Source organism: Anas acuta, chromosome 2 (genome assembly GCF_963932015.1).
Source record: "Anas acuta chromosome 2, bAnaAcu1.1, whole genome shotgun sequence".
In the NCBI taxonomy this organism is placed as follows: Eukaryota; Metazoa; Chordata; class Aves; order Anseriformes; family Anatidae; genus Anas; species Anas acuta.
Genome location: NC_088980.1, coordinates 47,599,649 through 47,619,980, shown reverse-complemented (window position 1 = coordinate 47,619,980; position 20,332 = coordinate 47,599,649). Strand labels below are relative to the sequence as shown.

The 20,332-nt window shown below is 41.8% G+C and overlaps 1 protein-coding gene across 1 annotated transcript in view; it reads left to right on the top strand.

The window, feature by feature from the left end:
* Positions 1–3,364: 3,364 nt before the first annotated feature.
* CTDP1 (CTD phosphatase subunit 1) overlaps positions 3,365–20,332 on the top strand; it is an 85,428-nt gene continuing 68,460 nt past the window's right edge. The window contains exons 1-2 of the mRNA XM_068674689.1: positions 3,365–3,891; positions 16,604–16,687. Of these exons, the coding sequence (XP_068530790.1) occupies positions 3,530–3,891; positions 16,604–16,687 (446 nt within the window). The 5' untranslated portion in view covers positions 3,365–3,529. The remainder of the gene's footprint in view (positions 3,892–16,603; positions 16,688–20,332) is intronic.

Genomic DNA, 20,332 nt, shown 5'->3' with positions numbered 1-20,332 from the left:
GTTCAGAAAACTGCATGAGATTAAATGTGAGTATTGGGTGAGAGAGATTAGCAGGCAAAATGAAAGCAGAGTAACCATAGGTCTGAGATATTTGTAGGGCGAAGTGACATCATTTTTATGACATGGCTCTTCTCTGCTGCCAAGACTCACATCACAACATACAATAAGGGGACATTCAGTACCGACAAATACAGTTGTTGTTTTTGTTTGTTTGGTTGGTTTTGTTTTGTTTGTTTTTAACTGAGGTCATCTTCAAACAAAGGGCAAAGATGATTATGCTCAGGGAATCTGGAGATAGTCTGCTGTCTTTTCTGGTTTCTCTAAAGAGGTTATTTCCTCTGGCAGAAATAGAAAAATAAATATATGTATTGCATGAACATGAAGCTGGTCCTTGATGCTTTATAGTATTTTAGGAGGGTCCTGCCAATAGTTACTCATTCACTGGTGGTTTGTCCAGGGATCGACACTGCGGCCAGTATTGATGTCAATGATGGGACAGAGTGCACATTCAGCAACTTTCCAGATGATACAAAGCTGGGAAGAGTAGGTGACAATCCAGAAGGACTTTGTTGGGCTGCAGAAATCAGCAGATAGGAACCTCATCAAGTTCAAGCCAAGGAAATGCCAAGTCCTGCCCTTGGGGCAGAACAACCCCACGTACCAGTACAGGCTGGGGACCATCTCTGGAAAGCAGATCCAAAGTAAAGGCCCTGAGAACCCTGATGGACACCAAGCTGACCATGAACCAGCAAATGTGCCCCTTCCAGCAAAGAAGGCAACAGTATCCTGGGCTGCATTAGAAAGAGTGCTTGCCAGCAGGACGAGGTAGGTGATCATTCCCCTCAGCGCTGGTGACACCACAAGGGCTATGCTGTGTGCAGTACAAAAGAGGCATGGGCATACTAGAGAGAGTGGAGCAAAGGGCCACAAACATTATTAAAAGACTTGGAGCATCTGTCACATGAGAAGCAGCTGAGAGAGCTGGGACTGCTCAGCATGGAGAAGACTCGAGGGATCAATGTGTATAAACACATTGAGATTGTGTTTGGGGTGGAAAGGAAGGTTGATAAAGAGAACAGAGCCAGACTCTTCTCAGTGTTGCTGGCCAACAGGAAAAGACGCAATGAACACAAACTGAAATACAAGACATTCCAGCTTTTTTCGCTATGAGGGTGTTTCAACACCAGAACAGGTTGCTCCGAGAGGCTGCAGAGATTACCATCCTTGGAGATACTGAAAATCCAACTGGTGAGCAACTGGTGAGCAACCTGCTAGTTACCCTACTTTGAGCTGAGGGATGAGGCTATTGATCTCCAGAGGTCCCATCCCGCCTCAGATACTGTTTCAGTCTTTCTTTGACTATCATGCCTACCAATCTTGATGGAACAGTTTTTTTTTGCTAGACTTGGAAGTCTATAAAGGCTTTAAGAATAGGGAAATACCTGATCAATTCTCCTGCTCCTTGAGACTCCCCCTCTTCCTTTGCACTCCTTAATAGGAGCAGTCCCATAAGGCAGGCATGGAATAATTGCCAGAGGTGACTTAGAAATTAAATTTATATTCACATTTTAAAGAAAAGGTACAGGATTCAGGAAGCTTCCAGGGTGGAGTGTAGTTGCATTCCATAGAAGTTTGCTAGGCCGCCAACCCTAGATGTTGACCATGCCAGAAGAACTTGGTGTGCTCACTCTGAGAAGAACTATACGGGGTGGAGTGGAGTGAGAAGCGGAGCCACGCTCTGTGATAAGATGGGAACTTGGTTGTTCTTGTGCACACTGAAACCAGTAAGCTCTGTATTTATTACCCTGGGCCAACAGCCTGTCATGTTTTTGACAAAATGCTGTCCTTTTGGTGAACTTTGCCCATTATAATACCAAAACACATCTCTGTCCCAAAGGCTACCCACCTCCAAGGCGTAACCACACCTCACTGTGCTTGAGCTTTAAATTTTTCGTCTATACCTTTAAAAACAAAGTGAGAAAATTTCACACCAATCATAACAAAGGTATGCATGACTAGAGTCACTCAAGCTCCACCTGACAGATGAAAAGTGATATAAATTAGCTTAAGGGAGAGAGGATGTTAGGGAAGATACCCTTGTGAAAGATACCTCCTGACTTCTGGGATCAGTTGACGGGTTGTGCCTCTCTTCCCCTCCCCTATCAGGACACCTTTGGGTAAGATTTGAGCACTTGGTTCTGCCAAGTACCTCCCCCACAAACTCAGAAATCTCTATAGACTCGCTTTGTATCTTTTAATGCGTTTGTAGCCAGGCTGTGTTACTCATACTCTAGGTATTTTCACGTGCTTTGCAAACGGTGAATTTATCACCGGCAATCCAAAGCACCTGTGTAGCTGTTCCTTCAATAAATTGCACTACTCGTTAATCTAGCCATGGTAGTTCTCATTGAACATGACCAAACTCTTTGTGTGTGCCCGTGGTAATTCATGGAATGTGACAAGACTGAGGTTGTATTATGTTATTTGTGCACCCGTAATCATGATAGTTCAGTACCCTGAACGCGACCAGACTTTTAACGATGAATTGAGCATCACTTTTAACATGACAGCAGACCTCAGCCTGCTGCCCCTGAGCAGGACATTAACAATCTGCCCCCCAAAAGGAAAAAGCCTGGATGCATGCTAAAAACATTGGCCAGTTGAGAGCCAAGGAGAAATGCTGCAAGGCAGCACTTCCAGGTGGAGCTCCCAGGTGAGCTCTAGTGACTGCCACTGGCCTCATCAGCGGTCACCGGTGGTGGTATAGATGCCAGTTTTCATGTGCAAAAGGACAACGATATGTTTCTTCAGGGCTGATTATTTTTATTTTAGATTAAGAAGTAGCAAATAGAAACAACATAGGTTGTAGAGACTACCAGACTCCCCAGTAAGAATTGTTTGGTCTTGTAGAGGAAGGAGTGGTAGGCAAAAAGGAAGCAGCTCATCTTTTATGAGGTAGCTTTACTGCATGTACATGACAACGTTAAAATAATATTATTTAGAAGTTAAGGAATTAGGAAACAGCAGAACTAAGGCTCTAAGGCTACTAGTCCAGGCAAAAAAAGAAGAGGTGGGGCTCATATCCAGCGTTCAGTTTTAACTCCAGTGTTCAGTGTGTGGCCTTATTCCCCGCTTAGTTCCCTGTGCTCAAGTTTTCTTGTAACTCCCTGGAACACTGAGCACTGCAGGGCTGGGACGCCATGTTCCCCCTCACCCTGAGGCAGGAGGACTACAACCCCCATCATGCCCCGCGCCCCCCGCCCCTCAACCAAAACCCCTCAGCCCGCCGGTGCACGCTGGGGCGTGTAGGCCGGAAGCGTGTTGCAAACGAGGCGGGGGGGGGGACCGTGGCAGGAAGGGGCGGGCGCGGGCAGCGCGGCGCGGCGGTGCCTTTAAGCCCGGCGGGGCTCGCAGCGCCCCACGCCTGCGCACGGCGGCCGCGACCTCGCTGCGTGTCGGCGCCGCCGGTGTGTGTCGGGGCGGCCGCGGCTCCCCCGCCGGGCGCGGCGTTGCCATAGCGACCGCGAGGATGGAGGCCGGCGGCGGCGGCGGCGGGGAGGAGGCCGCGGGTGGCGGTGGCGGAGGCGCGGAGGGCCCGGCGGGGCTGGTGACGGAGATCCGCGCCCCGGGCCCGCGGCCGCTGCGGCTGCTGGAGTGGAAGGTGTCGGTGGGGGCGGCCGTGCAGATCGGCTCGGTGCTGGCGCTCTGCGCCCCGCTGCCGCCCGCCGCGCGCCCCGCCGCCCCGCCCGGTGCCGGTGCCGCCACCACAGCCACCGCCACCGCCGGCAGCCCCAGGCCGCAGCGGGCCGCAGCCGAGCGCAAGCTGAAAGCCGAGCGGCCCGGCGTGGTGAGGGAGCTGTGCGCCAGGCCCGGGCAGGTCGTCGCGCCCGGGTGAGTGCCGGGGGAAGGGGGAAGGGGGCGGGCAGGGCACCGCTGTTAGCGCACCTCTAGGTGAAAGCGGGCCGGTGGTTTGCTGCCCCGCGCTTCAAGCACGCTTATTTATGTTTTTCCTCAACAGGAAGCCATCGGAAGCCTGCACTTCCTCTGTTTTATGGCAGCGAGCTGTTTTGTTTTACTGCAGGTCTCTGGTTGGTGGGTGGCTGCACCCAAACCCAAACTTTACTAATTGAAAATCATTCCTCTATGCTACACCTCTGTGCTTTTTCAAAGGGTCAGGGAAAAAGCAATTGTTTTCTTATCAATAACATAAGTTGCAGAGGAGATGTACAGGCTGCCCAGGGAGGTTGTGGAGTCTCCTCTGGAGATACTCAGCACCCATGTGGACACCTACCTTCCTAGGGAAGCTGCTTTAGCAGCAGGGTTGGACCCGGTGATCTCCTGAGGTCCCTTCCAACCCCTACAATTTTGTGGTAGGCTGCATTTTGCTTGCTACAGAGAGCATTATTCTTTCTGAGGTAAGGCTGTGGCTTTCCCACTGTGCTGCATCAGTGTTCGGCTACCACATCTGCCCTGAGATGGATGATCTTTCAACCTTCAGCTTAGCGCAAAGGTGCTGTAAATGCTAGGTCAGAATAAAAGCAGCTGGAAAAATGCAGACCAGGATTTTCAAGCAGTGCATGTGTGATGAAATTCATCTTGATAATGCTGAGTGGAGGGGGAGATAAAGTTGTCTTGTGTGTTTGTTACATTAGCTAAGCGCTTGAGGGGGGAAAATGGTCCAAGAAGATGGTTAATATGAATGATTTAAAATACGTGGGTCTGATACAGCAGCTCTTTAGGTTTAGCTTTGTGCAATGTAAACTTCAGGGCTTGAATGCACCGATTTTTGTGCGCTGCTTATGTTGGTTTGTTCGCTCTTGATTCACTTGACTGTAATTAGCAAGTGCTTCCTTTTGAAACAGTTAGAAAATAAATTACTGTTCTTTAGTACTGTCGTTCCAGGTTTCCCAAAATGCTTGTTTCTGAAACCGGTAAAAGTTAGGTTTTAGTATTGGCTATTGTCAGCCTTTACTCTTCTGGAAGTCTGAGCTTTCAGCACTGTTTCTTTATTACATGCTGTAATGTTAGTTACTGAGTAAATATAAAAGAAAACTTCAGTTGAAGAGGTGGAAAAAGCGTGACCTGAAGGGAGTAGAGCTGGTCAACAACTGGAGACATCACTGCTTTTGTTCAGTAACTTAAAAGGTTTTGTTTGGTGCATATTTGATTTCTTGTCTGTCACTTGTCATTTTGTGGAATGGAAATAATAACATAAAACTATCAGCAATATTTTGATGTATATTAAGGTTTTTTGTTATTAAAGTACTGTAGTGATTAAGGTAGGCAACATAACTGAAACTTTTTTGTTATTTCCAGAGGATACACATTTTTGTCCTTTCTAATCCAAGCTCTCTGGCTTCGCAGGTGCTGTTTGCTGCTTTCAAACAATTGGGTTTGGCCGCTTTAGCCCTGAATTCTCTGCAAACCATATGTGCAAATATTTGCCAGTCACTTAAATGCTGTAGGCATACTCTTTCTAGTCCAAATGTTTTTTTACTTTTATTTAGAAATGAAAATGTAAATTGATTAAATCTTTTTTTATTTGAGGATAAATAACATGACTAAGTTCTTACCATGTCGGTTTAGCCATCTTTATTTATGAAAATAATTGTCTTATAGCACAGTTCTCTTAAGAAGATGCATTTCTAATGTTTGGTTTGTGTTTTTTTAACCTGTCAGGCACAAGATAAAATCTTCAGGCATGTGAAAAGAGCACACCACATATAGCACTTAATTTTTTTTGTTACTTGGTTTGCTACTTGTTGGAATAGGTCATGGCTTTAGCAGTCCTCTTCAGTCTGTGTCATCCTCTCTGAGTGTTCCTAGCGTGCACTGTGTTGGAAAAAATAGTTAAAATGACTGATCTCTTGAACTTAAGAGGAAGCTTCTTCGTCAGTTTTTCAGCAGGCTCTAGTCCTTGATCCAGTCTAATGTATTGGCGTGCAAAGAGGTGTCATCACAGAGAAAGGGGATGGTGCAGGGTGACACCGACAGCCTGAGGCAGGCAGGAGGTGGCTGGTGCTTATACAAGCATAGCTAGGTGTGCATCAAACGCCAAGGCAGGGCTTGAGAGACCAAGTATGACCTGTTGGAGGACTGTAAATAACATGACAGCAAGCAGTTAATGGAAGGTCTTTGATGTTAACAAAGCATAATTTCCACCAGTGGCAGAAGCAACAAATGAAATGCCAAAAAGTGCTGCTGCGCTGCTCTGTGTATAGTTAGTGCTAGTTACCCGTCAAAGTTAACCAGTTTGGAGCTGCCACTGGCACGTCACGATTCTGGGCTGGGTCAGTATTTTATGTGAGTATTTGTGTAAATTTTTGTAATGTGAAACACTTGACCCCTTTCAGACCCTAATGATGGGATGGACTGCTGAAATTCTCTTGCATGGTTTATATTAACAGAATCTTCCAAAAGATTTATTACCAGTACATTTAAGTTGGACATTCTTCTGTCTTGCTGTATACCCCTAGTAGGTAAAATGTGTTCTTTTACAAATAAGTATATGAGAGTATCAAAGTCCTGGTTAAATGCATCTGGATTCTGATCAAGCCAAGGTTTTATCTTTTTGGAGAAGATAGCAGGAAAGAGGTGGGAATGTGTTCTCTAATTTAAAAAAAAAAAAAAAAGCCAAGTAACAGCACAATAATCTACAGTTTTTAATCTAAGAAAATCTTCCTTTGATTATCTAATGTTCCAAAGCCTCAGGGCTTCATTTACCACACAAGATGAGAAGGACTTTTAACCCTGGACCTCAATACCTTTCATTTTGCAGTCTTCAAGAGGAGTAAAATACAGATGAATTATACTTTTTGAAGTGATGGGACTTGTAACAAACTATAAGAAAAACAATTTGCTGTTTTGGTCAGATGCAATTTTTTTTCACAATATCCTGTCAAACATCTAATGAGCTTATTAGAGCCTGAAGAAAATCTCGTTACTCAGTATGGTTGAATAATACTTAACTTATTTACTATATTTACTTAGTTCCTTTCTATATTTGTATTCATTCAATTTTTTATAGTAAGTTATGGCATGCATTCTTTGCAACCTGTGTTCTGTGCATCCTTTATTTCTTTCTTATACTGTGAGTGCTGATATTAGGGAAGCTGCTTTTAATGCATCCATCTGGTGTTTGGCTGAAACTGATATTGAAAAAGGTCCAAGCTCAAAGCCAGGGGCTTCCTTGCTTTCTTCTATTCCTAGTTCTCTGGTATCCAACAAGATGGGAGCTCACGTTATAGCGAATGCCATGGGAGGGTCCTGCAGGAAGGTTGAGGGGTTTTTTATTGTTTTGTTACCATCTATTTTCACAAACTTTGTAGGACCTTTGTTATCTCAGCAAATCGGCCTGCTCAGTGGTGTTTGGTTGGAATTGGACCTCAGGTGCAGAAGTCACCAGGAGAGAGGCAGGACAATGTACCGTGTGGTTATAGCAGTGTTGTGCATGTAGTTCTCCTCAGCGTGGCTTTCTTTGCCTGTGGTTTCAGGATTTCTTCTGGCTGATGGGAGAGGTGGCTGGTAGGCATCCTCACACTTTGCTCACACTTCTGTGTGCCTCCAGCTTGCACCGAATTGTGTGTTGGAAATCATGTAGCTGAAGCTGGCTTGCCCTCCCTTCTTGCTTTTCAGCCTTCCAACCCAGACTCCTGCTAAATGATCTGTACTCATCAGTACCCTCATTTAGCTCAGTAGATGCCGTAGGAGTGTAGTATGGGGAAGGGGAGGGCAGAATTTGCTTTTCAAGCAGTAACCAGCATTTAGGTCACATCAAACTGGGCTTGTAAAAGCCATTGCAGTCCTTAAGGGGTTTAATAATAGTTTGAAATCAAGAAATATTGTTACTGAGGTTGTGTATGTTCCATACTGCATTTCATATGGTGGTCTTTAGTAACACGTTGCTTTTATGCTTACAGGGTTTCTCCCAGACCAGGGAAATGTCTGTTCTCAGAGTTCTCACTACAAGTTGGTCATCTTCGTTGGGTGCAAGGACTTTGCCAGTGTGTGTGAGCACAGGCAGAATCCTGTGGGTCAGCAGAGTGACATAGCTCATTGGACTATTTTATGCATTTCAGTGTAGATCTATAAGATGACTAGCTTTTTTCTTTTAAATACTATGTATTTGTAGATGTCTGTGCTGGAAATCTGTTTTGCTTTTTCCCGGGCTGCAGTGAATTTCTATTCAACTGCTGTCTAGGTAGTTTCTTAGCTGTATTTTTGAGCTTTGCTTCAATACCATATTTGTTTAGAAAACCAGGGTCTTTTCAAAGGCAAGCCTACATGTTGTTTCTTTCTTAATTGCAAGACAAATAGTGTCCTGAAGATAAAATGTCTGTACAAAATTTCTGACTTCAAGACTGAAATGAGACTTGAATGTTTGTGCTGTGCAATACCTGGGCCTTCGAACTGGAGGGGAGTGGAGGAAATAAAAATGAGGAAAGAAGTCAGATGAGACTTGTGCTTTGAATGTTCTCAAAAGTTTGTCTTGACCTAAAAGTTTTCTTGTTCCTTGTTTTGTTTTGTTTTTTTCTTCTTGAGAAATCTTAGTAGTACAACTTGTGTGCATGGAACTTTCTCACTTGATGACTGTGCATTTGGTGTTAACCTAAGGTCTGACCCTAGCAGGGATCCTAGCCTTTCGGATCTTTTTAAGCCAGTATTTCCCAGTGGAAGACTCTTCTTAGCTAATTTGATAAACCAAGATTTGAAGTCCATAAATAAAAATAAATATGGGTTGATGGTATTGCAAATTCTTAAACACTACTGAAAGTATATATAAATATTTCCAGTTGGGACTTAATAGCCTGAAGGTTCAGGAAAAGAACTACCAGCCTTTCATTATAGGATCTCTTTTTCAGAAGAATGAAAGATAATTCATAGCAAGTTGTCAATAAAATATCCTTATGAAAAGTTTTCTTTGTTTTGTGTAGTTAAAAATGTTAGTTTTTAATGTCTTCTAGCACATGTGAGTAGTTTAAATATGGAGAGGATGTCTTAACGTATAGGGGAGCATAGTAAAACTTCCTGAAAAGCAAGTGGTATTGTGTTACAGGTTACAGTTGAAGGATCTTGATTGCACATTCTGTTCAGGTATTGTTTTGCTGATCCCAGACCTACGGAATTGGAAATCTCACCATTGGACAGTAGTGAAAGGATATTCTTGCTAACAGGAGACATTTGCTGGTCTGCAAAGTTTGTTGGAAAGTAGAAAGGTGATCACTTTGTTGGTGTGGAGCAGTTAAGTACTGTGTGTGTAACTTCTACTATGAAACTTGGGGTGAGAATGTCTTGCTGTATCGCCTAGTATGGTGAAATGGTACTCAGCAATGATGTGTCTTATCCAGAACCTATATTCACGTATCTAATGAAGAACTGCTTGTTATCCAAAAAGATGAACTCCTTCCAGTTGGTAGAAGCTACTTCTGTTGACCTTAGAGTAGCCTTTTGGTGAGAAGGAATTAGCCTGAGTGAAATACGTAATCCATTTGTGAGAGCACACTGTATCTTTTCTGATGCTTTCTCTATCACTGGCCCTATTAAAAAGAAGGGGGGCGGGCGGGGAAGGATAGAAAGACAGAGGGTGAGAAGGCAATACTAAAGAAATAAAACCAACATACCTTCAAAACCAAGAGTGAAGACTTTTGTGATCTTTCCAGTTGTGGAATAATTGCCAGAGGTGACTTAGAAATTAAATTTACATTCACATTTTAAAGAAAAGCTACAGCATTCAAGAAGCTTTTGGGGTGGAGTGTAGCTGCATTTCTTGGAAGCTCCCTAGGCCTCCAACCTTAGATGTTGCCCACACAGGGGGTGCTTGGTGTGCTGACTCTAAGAGGAACTATACAGAGGGTGGAGTGGAGTGGAGACACCACAGCCAGGCTCTGTGATAAGATGGGAACTTGAAGGTCCATCAGAACTGATAAGCTGCATATTTGCTATCTTGGGCCAACGGCCTGTCATGTTTTTGACAAAACGCTGTCCTTATGGTGAACTTTGCCCATTGTAGTACCAAAACACACCTCTATCCCAAAGGCTACCCGCCTCCAAGGTGTAACCACGCCTCACTGAGCTTGTGCTTTAAGTTTTTCTAGTCTATACCTTTAAAAGCAAAGCGAGAAAATTTCACACCATTCATAACAAGGGTATGTATGACTAGAGTCATTCAAGCTCCACCTGATAGATGAAAAGTGATATAAATTAGCTTAAGGGAGAGAGGATGTTAGGGAAGATACTGTTGTGTAAGGGAAAATACCATTGCGAAAGATACCTTCTGACTCTTGGGATCAATCAATGGGCTGAACCTCTCCTTGCCCGCATCAGGCCACCTTTGGGTAAGATTCAAATACTTGATTTATTGGGCACTTGGACTAATTGGGCATTGCTCCCAATGACTTTAATCTTTAATGCAATACCAGTGCAATGGGAAAGGACTTTTACTTTAGTCATCTGATGTTACTGAAATAACAGGTCTAGGGTAACTTGGCTGATGTTTGGTTGACTTGTACAAGATGTCAGTCATCAGCAGTCTGCATCCAGGAGGACATTTTTCTCTCTGCACATACTGTGTAAAAAGCTTGCAGTATATCACATAGATTTCTTCTTATAGATGCGTGAAAATGTTTTTCTTAGTATGCTTTTTAAAGTTAAAGGACAGATGGGATACTGCCAAGGTATTATTTTGCTCCTAATCTTAAAAAAAAAAAAAAAAAAAAAAAGTTTTTTCTTGCCTTCCTGCAAGTGCTTTGAGAAATGCAGTCAAATACAGTAGTGGCATCAGACATGCAGAGTAGAACTGAATAATGCACGTGTTTGCATTGCAGTGCTTCCTTGTTTAAAAGTTGCATCCAAAAATTTGTAGCATTCAGCCGGTGTGTAAGGCAAAACTTCTTGGTCCAAGGTTAGCAAAGTAAACTATTTGAATTCCCATTCTCAGGAGAGGGAGTGGATGAGTGGTCCTAGCCAAAGAAGGCATTTTTAAAACAGGAAGGGAACTTAACCTTCTAGGTAACATATCTGTAGATATATGTAGTATTTCTCCCTTTTCATGCTGAATAGAGAACTGTTGCACTCTGTTTTTGGAGTTTTTGTTAGAATTTGGCACTTCCATGATGCTGTTGGTTATCCCTACACCATAGTAAGTCACACAGGTGTTCCCAGCTTAGGAACTGCTGCTCCTTGCCTTGAACAGTGCTGTGTAACCCGTGACAGTTTTGTTTGTAAACCTTTTTTAAGGGTGTTAGAGTAATTAAATTTTCCTGTATAGGGGGGTGTGTGTGTGTGCAGAAGGTTGTATCAAGATAAGAGTATCCAAAAAAAAAAAAAAGGAAAGGAGGAAGCTTTTAGACTTGAGGATTCTGCATCCTGTAATAAGCCTTCTCCTATTTTGTTTGTTGTTTGGGAATAATGGATGAAAGGACCATGATAGCTTAAGTGTGATCTTCTTGAGAAGGGAGAAAGTAGTCAAAAGTTCGGGGATGATGTAATGTTTTCTTTTAATAGATGCAGCTTTCTAAAGTAGGGGGAGAGGTATCAGAAAAAAATCTGGGATCATCCTGTGCACTGGAGGTGGGATGAGTCTGGGATGGTTGCCACTTGACTTTGCAGCAGTTTAGCTGTGACTTACCATTGTCTTGTAACTTACATGAAAGTCAATCGATGTGTGGTTCAAGAAAACCCTGTACTTGTCATCCAAGGTATTTTTAATCGATTGTTCAAGGTCTTTGCTTCGTGGCAGATATTCTCAAGAGTTTAAAAAAAAAAATCTGATGGTTAAATATCTATGGAATTAGTCTTCTGTGGCTGTTTCAAGGTGATTAAATACTTGAAAAATCCTTGGTATGAAACTAGAGTCCTATATAATAGAATCTGTGGTTGGAAGTTACAGTGAGTTGGGCTTGAGGGCTCTTTGAGGTGCTGCAGCCACACGCCACTCAACACTGTTCTGATGTAAGCTAACGAGAACATCAGTTTTTCACAAATTTCAGTGGATTAAAATGTAGAAACAGGCTTTAAGCTGAATGAGATTTCAGTTATCTGCCACTCTAGTCTTATGACAGCTAAAATACTGTGTATCACTATGTGGTCTAGATCAGTTGGACTGAGTAATTCCTGGTATTAATAATCATGAGCCTGGTGTGTATTTGCTATTTTTACCTGCTCACAATTTGTTGATAACTTTTTGAGCATGCTGCAGGATGGCGCGTGGGGTGGGGGAAGAGTTTGATTAGTTGTTCACTGGAGTCTTCTTTTGATGTATTAGTACAGTTTTACATCTGATACTAATTGCAAAATCATATGGCATCAGGTGGAGGACAGCAGCGTGAAGTGACAACATAGCGACAACTGAGGAGTATGGGACACCTGTGGTATTTCTTTATACTGTAGTGATCCAAGGAAACTCAGAAATTCCTTGGCTTTTGATAGATGGTAGTGAAATACAAGCAAGTATAAGGCAGTAGCTTTAGGACCTGTAATTGTCAGTTTTCCCACTTACACACTTGACAAATTGCCCTCTATTTTTTATGCCAGTGCTTTGTTCATTTAAGACTTTGTGAAAGGCACAGCGCAGTCTCCAGAGTGTGGAGGTGTTCCAGCTAGTCCTGAACAAACAGGGGAGGTAAATGCTAACAGCAGGGGCCTGGTCACTGTCGGCGACAGTTCCAGGAAGTGAGCTGCTGAAACTGCCTGCATTTTAGCCACGTGTTTTGGTTTGTTTACAAATATTTGCATCCTTTCCCCATCAGCAACCCTTGCTGGATTACTCTGTTGACTGCTTTGGTGCTAAACCCAGCAGCAAACCTGGACAGGGTTGGCTGGTCTCCCACCTCCCAGGTTAGTGAAGTAGTCACCTTTCTTTGGCAGAAAGCCATTAGATCAGTTGCCTGTGAAAAGGGTGCCCTGGTATAATGAAAGGCCGTGGCTAACTTACCCTCAAGTTGGAGGGGTTTTGAATAACTTAGGATAACCCATCTGTTACCACATGATGCTGAGTGGACAGACCCTTAAAGTACAGGTCTTCATAAGTTTTTCTCAGGAAAGCTGTCATGGCCATCGCCCTCCTGTGCTGGTGTTGGATGGCACCTCCACACCCCACATTGCTGCCTTCAGTTTTCATTGCTGGAAGTGTAAGATCATGCTGGGGGGGAAAAAAAGAAAAAGGAAAAAAAAAAAAGTAAAACAACAAAGCACAAAGCAAATAAAACCTTTGGGGGTTGCTTTTTCTTTGTAGTGGGCTTGCTTCAGTGATCTAGCGAACCGTTCAAACTCAGGAGTAGCGAATTGATGAAAGAACAGATACAAGAACCTTATGTGCAAACTGTCCCATTGAAATTAACCTACCTGGAACTGTAGCCCCTATTGCATTTGTTACAGACTGCTGCGTTTTTGAGTCAATGCTAGTGACCAGGCTTTACAATTAGCGAAGGCATTGACTTCCGCTGTTAATGAAAGCAAAATGCTCATATCAGATTTCATGAAAGCTTTTTTTTTCTTCCTTGTGCTTCTGATTAAAAGCAGATACAGTTAAAAGGATTGTTTTAGAAACAGACAAAATGTAGTAGTGTGGAAGTGCTGGGAGAGCAGTGATGGGCTTGAGGTCATCCGGTGCATCCTGAGGCCATTTACTAATGGTTGTCCCTGATCATGATTGTTGCAACAAAAATAAAATTTTGCTATACCGGTATCCCTAGTGTCTGTTTCTTATCTACAAGCACATCTGGAAAGAATGTGAATAAGATCTTAAAGCAGGTTTCCTTATTTACTTATTCAAGTTTTACTTCAATCACATTTTATTTTTTTTCACATAAAAGAATCAGTGTGAGCAGCGCATACTGCTGTCCTGTTGCAGTCCTTCCTATTTCAGCTTGGATATTGCAATGATCTACACCCCTCCATATTCATCACCCCAGTTTATCTGTTAATGGTCTTTGATCTTGGTCACTATATTTTGAAAATCCATCACTTCAACAGTGAAGGGAATGTTTTCACTTCTGAAATTCACAAAAGCCATTTTTCTTGAGTTCCATGGCTATTTTTCTGCAGTATACTTTTACTAAATCTGCTTTTTTAGAATACACTTAAAACATACATGCTAAAGTTTATATGGGTAAAATATTTGGATGTGCTTAAGCCTTAGAAGAAAGTGGAGGCCTGGCAGTTGTCTTTGAAACGTGAGTCTCAGTTGTACAGTGCTCATAAGTTCACAAGGGCAGAGTTCTTCCTCTGTCCTTTGACTTAAACATTATAGTGGAAATGGATTTAGGGAGGGTTTGCTATCTGACTTCTTTGTTCTAGCAAGCATCAGCAAATTAGGTGTTATACTCACATTTAAATGTGCAGGGTCAGAACTGTTATTTAGCAGTGTGTTTGAGTATGTGACCGTTTATAGAGATGCTAGTTAGAAAAAATATCAATGAATAATTTAGAACTCTCGTTTTCTTATAAGAATCTATGCTCTGTTGAGATCAAAAGTTCACGAGCTTGTGATCAGAATTTCTTGCATATCCTAATTTAACTCTTACCTCAGTTGAGGGTTACACCTGCCCCTCTGGTAGTAGGCTTGGAGTGTGATTTACCTCATGTGCCAGGTAGAGAATGTCTGAAGAGATTTTTGCTTTCTGAGGTATCATCAAAAGTTTTTGTTTTTTTCCTGAGTTACTGAAAACCAATTAAGTTGGGGTAAGCACCAATACTCCAGTCATTGTAAGGTTTTTACACATATTCCCATGGCTTCTGTTGTGTTTTGGTTTGGTTCAGTTTGTGTTTTTTGGCTGTTGACGTGTCTGTATAATTTCAGGTTCATGCACTGAACGCAGGTTAAAGATGAGCAATTCTGGCATGCTCATTAGTGTGAGCTGGTAGCCGAGGGTAGGTGAAGAAGGAGCTTAGGGATGAACCAAGGCAAAGGAGGGCAAGGCAGGAATGTTTGTAAAATGGGGAGAAAGAAGGATGAGTCAAATGATGAAGTAATGTGAACTTGGGGGGATGAGAGGGGATCTAAGTAAACAAACAACAAATTGCCAGTAGTTAAGGACCACAAAAATTGCTTGTCTCTTGTGCTGTTCCTGTGCAGATCAGCTGTCCATTACTGTTTGAGATCTATGAACGCATAGACCTTATTTATGCTTGTTTATATATTTGATTTCTATAATACTTTTATGTTTTATAAATATTTAGATATACCATACATACTCTATTTAAAAAAATGTAAAATGCTTACAGAGGAAGAGAAGGTATAATTGACAAGAAGTTGATGACTGCAATTGCAAAGGGACTGAAGCTGCCCTTTTGTAAATGAAAGTACTAGCAGTATGGTGACTTATGAAAATGTTTATTTAAATACGCCTGATCAGAATCTATCTTTCGCTTTCAAAGACAAAAATAATCCCAGCGTGTGCGTTAACTGCAGTGCTGTTAGTAAGTAATCTCATCAAACTTTTGGTCACTAAGAAATTTGTGAAGTACTGGAAGCAAGCAGCTATATGCGTTATCTGAAGAGTGGATTTCTTCTTGGAATCCTCAAATGCCTAGTAGTCAAATCAATAAATGAGAGACTTCAACAAATGTGGAAGTTTCTTTCCTGGCGTTCTTTTTATTGTAGTGTAGATTTGAAATCTAAGAGAACACTACAACTAACTTATGAATGAAAGAACATAATTTTTTTTTCTACTCCTTTTTATTTTTTTGTATTTCTGAAAAATTAGACGTTGCAGCCTGTGGTGTTGGAGTTGGGGAAACTTTGTGGTGGCTGAACTATATCTGCCTGTTTTTTTTTTATTTTCTTCTTAAAAGTCTGTCTTAAAGATTAATTCCTTTAAGTGTATTGAAGAAAATGGGAGGAGTGTCTCTCAATGACTATTCGGGTACTTGAGAGAGAAGAGATAATGGGTGTTTTCAAGACCTGAATTTTGAGAACTAAATTTGAACAAAAGAGTACTTCAGTTGGATCATTTTACTGACAAGCAGTTTTATTATTTTCTAAGCAGTTTAGAATAGTAAATATCACTCTTAACTGAAGCATTTTGAGTTCTAATTTCTGGTTTGTTTTAGACATTGGAAGAAAATAAAATGTAATTTTGCCTGTCTGTATAAAACGTGACAATCTGAAGCTTAAGCATAACAAAATTAAAATATTTTGTTGATAAGTCTAAAGAAATATGTTTATGCCATGACACAAAAAGATAAACCATGATGAAATTGGTGTAGAACAGAAAAGTTTCCATATTTGATAGTCAGTAGCATGTTAATGGGAACTGAGTCTGACCGAATGTAATCTGTTTCTGTGCTGTTCAAGCAATGCTTGTTTTGTTAATGCACTAATTTCTCTGCTAAATTAAGGTTAGAAACTGACATCATTAAATATTTTAGTGACTTTTAAGGGTAGTAAATTGAGTAATTCAAATCAAGTACTTGTGTCGTATTTTTTTCCCCCCTCTCTGTAGGGGGTAAGAGCACGCGTTAGGGGGACAGTACTTGAATAATAACCAAAATTATTATTTGAACTCTCAGTTTCCAGTCGGTAATTTCTCAGTTTCCAGTTGGTAATCTAAGTGTCTGAAATCAACAGTAGAACTAATGTGTGTTTTTTTTTTTTTCTCGCCAGGGGTGTCTTGGTGAAACTAGAAGGATGTAGCCATCCAGTTGTTATGAAAGGCTTGTGTGCAGAATGTGGCCAGGACTTGACTCAGTAAGTGTTCCAGAATTTTTTTTTCCAGATTATCATTGTTTGTGATTAGGGCTTCAAGCTCTTCCTTCTCTCATTTACTTTGCTTCTCTGTTCTGAGACTTAGTAGTTGTGAATCATATCTGTAAGTGGAATTGTGGAGGTATAGGTAATAGTAAGGAGGGAGGACAGTATTCATACTGCCTAACATAAGCAGGTCTACTCAGAGTACTCCTGTAAAGTTGAGGAGGAGTTTGCTCTAGGAGTTAAATTATAGCACAAAGCATTCTTCCTCATTTGATTTTAAAAAAATCTGTTGAGAATATCTTATGAAATTCTTGCTTAAAGTAGAGTGTCATGAATATATTAAGTCATGATCACATTATTAATAGTATGATCATATATTTTTAATGGGAAAATTGATATATGTCAGTGAGAATCGGTGTTCCTTGTGGATAAAACCAATGCAAAAAGAATTTGGCAAGATACATGCCATTGTTGCAAGCTGCTGTAATTTACTTTTACTGTTTACACAAGATACTTATTCTGTTATCCTGAAACAGACTTTCAAATGTGACCTCTTTCTCCTTATATGTCACTGTGCTTGCAGATGCATTGTTTAGTACTGTATTTACTTTTAGCTATTACAGAGATTAATAACTAGGAATATGGGTGAATAAAATGCCATGAGGGCGCTTGGATTGCAGTTCACATTACAAATTTACAACTCTATTAACTGCATACTCTTTCTGTGGAGATAACCTTAGGATAACTTACTATCTCAGAAAAAGTAAAGAGCGTGCATACAGACATGAATTCTCATCACACTATAGTCAAATTTGCTTTTTATGTGTTTATAACTGAGGTTGAGAGTTGGAAGTTGTGTCGATAGAGACTTAAGTGTGAGTTTTTTATCTGTGCAGGTGTAAATAGCTGTGAGGAAGTATCAGTATCATTCATGTGACCTTTCCTCATTTAGATGTCTGAGTGGGAGCTAGCTTGTCTCTACTGTTTTCAGTTTAAGGCTTCAGAACCGTTTTCATTTTTTGTAAAATATTCTGCCATGAATCTGAAGGAATTTAAGCCTTAAGCCAAAAAAGCAAATTTGAAGGATGATTTTATTTTTCTTTTGCTCTCGTTAGTACAGTTGGTAAAGAGAATTTTCTTATGCATGTCAAATTATTAATTCAATATCTGTTTTCTAAAATAGACTGAATGATAGAATGGATTTTAAAAATTAATGGTGCATGATCATTCAATTTGGTAGGAAGTACTTTGGTTTCTTTTTAATTCATAGTCATTATTAGGAATTATTTTGTGAACTGCATACCATAAACAAGATAAAGTGGACCAAATATTTAAATTTTTATGCTTTGCATAGCCCAGTTAATGGAAGGGTGTAACTTCTAATGAAAAGTTGATTGCTAATACTTTATAGATGAGCATTTGTCAAAACAACAACCCTAACAAAAAGGTAGCAATTGCAATAATTGCAAAATAGGGCTTTGCCAGTCCTGAATGGATATTGTCATATCTAAATATTGGTGTACTGTTATTATTTCATAAAAATCTACATGAATTCAGGGTTTGCAGTGTATTCGGTTCTCTCAGTTAAATACTACTTTGCTTCAGAGAGCATCCTCATTTTATACAAAATGGCTTACATATTTGGTATAATGTATTAGGTCTGCTGAACCTACACATCAGAAGGCAGTGGAAAAGCATCAATGCTTTTCTTGCTTGAAGAAAAGTGAGTGTAGATAGTTCACTCCCAGCATGCCAGGTGTTAACCAATGGGGCATCCTTTCCATTACACAATTCTTAGGTTCATTTGTATGGGCCAAGTGAAATACTGCTTATTTCTGGATACAGGTAGTGCTTCCAAACACTACAGTACAGTAGAAGCATATCTTCCTGTGACTGTCTTTTTCAAGCCCCTACATGGCTGAAAAATATTTTTTTTCCTCAGGATCTTGTTTGTAAACTATGCGGCACTATTTTCATGAAGTGATACATGCTGGAAATACAATACAGCCCAGAGGAAGCAGTTTAGGAGGTTCTTGGAGTTTGTGGAAGATATCTTCCTGACTCAGCTGGTTAGTGAGCCTGCTGGAGGGGTGCCCCGCTAGACCTGCTGTTCACAAACAGAGAAGGACTGGTGGGAGATGTGGTTGGAGCTGTCTTGGGCAGAGTGACCACGCAATGGTAGAGTTCTCTATTCTGAAGTAGAAGTATTCTGAACTGTTCTATTTTCCTCCTGAAGTCAGGAGGGGGGTCAGTAAAACTGCTGCCTTGGACTTCCAGAGGGCAGGACACTGGTAGGGAGGGTCTCTTGGGAGTCAGTCCTGAGGGGCAGAGGGGTCCAGGAAGGCTGGACTCTCCTCGAGAAGGAAGTCTTCAAGTTGCAGGAGCAGGCTGTCCCTGTGTACTGTAAGATGAGCCAGTGGGGAAGAAGGCTTGCATGGCTGAACAGGGAACTTTTGCTGAGTCTTCAGGAGAAAAAGAGTTTATGTCCGGTGGAAGAAGGGACAGGCAAGCTGGGGAGAGTACAAGGAAGTTGCCAGCATATGCAGGGAGAAAATCGGACAGGCTAAAGCCCAGCATGAGCTCAACCTGGCCCATGTGGTTAAAAAAAGGCTTTTTTTTTTTTTTTTTTAATGTATTAACAATAAGAGGAGGGCCAAGGACAACCTCCATCCATCCTTTACTGGATGCAGTGGGGAACATGACTACTGAGGATAAGGAAAAGGCTGAGGTTCTCAGTGCCTTCTTTACATCTGTCTTTACTAGTCAGACCACTTACCCATGGGGTACTCAGCCTTCTGACTTGGAAATCTGGGACGGGGAGCAGAATAAATCCCCCACAATTTAGGTGGAAACAGACCTGCTACTCCTTGCTTACAGGCCTGTCAGCCTGACCTCAGTACCAGGAAAGGTGACGGAACAAGTCATCTTGAATACAGTCACACAGCATATGTGGGACAACCAGGGAATCAGGTGCAGTCAGCATGGGTTTATGAAAGGCACGTCCTGCCTGACATAGAATACTGTGTTCAGCTTTGGGGCCCTCACTACAAGAAGAACATCGAGGCCACGGAGCATGTCCAGAGAAGGACTATGAGACTGGTGAAGGGTCTGGAGCACAAGTCCTGTGAGGAGCAGCTGAGGGAACGGGTTATTTAGTCTGGAGAAAAGGAGGCTCAGGGGAGGCCTTATTGATCTCTACAACTACCTGAAAGGAAGGTGTGGGGAGCTGGGGGTCAGCCTCTTCTTGCAGATAACTAGTGGTAGTAATAGAGGGAATGGCCTCAAGTTGTGCCAGGAGAGGTTTATGTTGGAAATTAGGAGAAATTTCTTCTTAGAAAGAGCAGTCAGGCATTGGAACGGGTTCTGCAGGGAGGTGGTGGAGTCACTGTCCCTGGGGGTGTTCAAGGAAAGGTTGGATGTGGTGCTTAGGGACATGGTTTAGTGGGTGACATTAGTGGTAGGGTGATGGTGGGACCAGATGATCTTGGAGGTCTTTTCCAACCATAATGATTCTGTGAGTGAAAGCTGTTTTCACTGGCTTTTATATTGGATCAACAGCCAGAGATTAAAAGAATTTTGTCCTTGGTTGGACAGGTACATGGAAAAATTAAATGATGCATGTCACATGCTGCAAAACTTGCA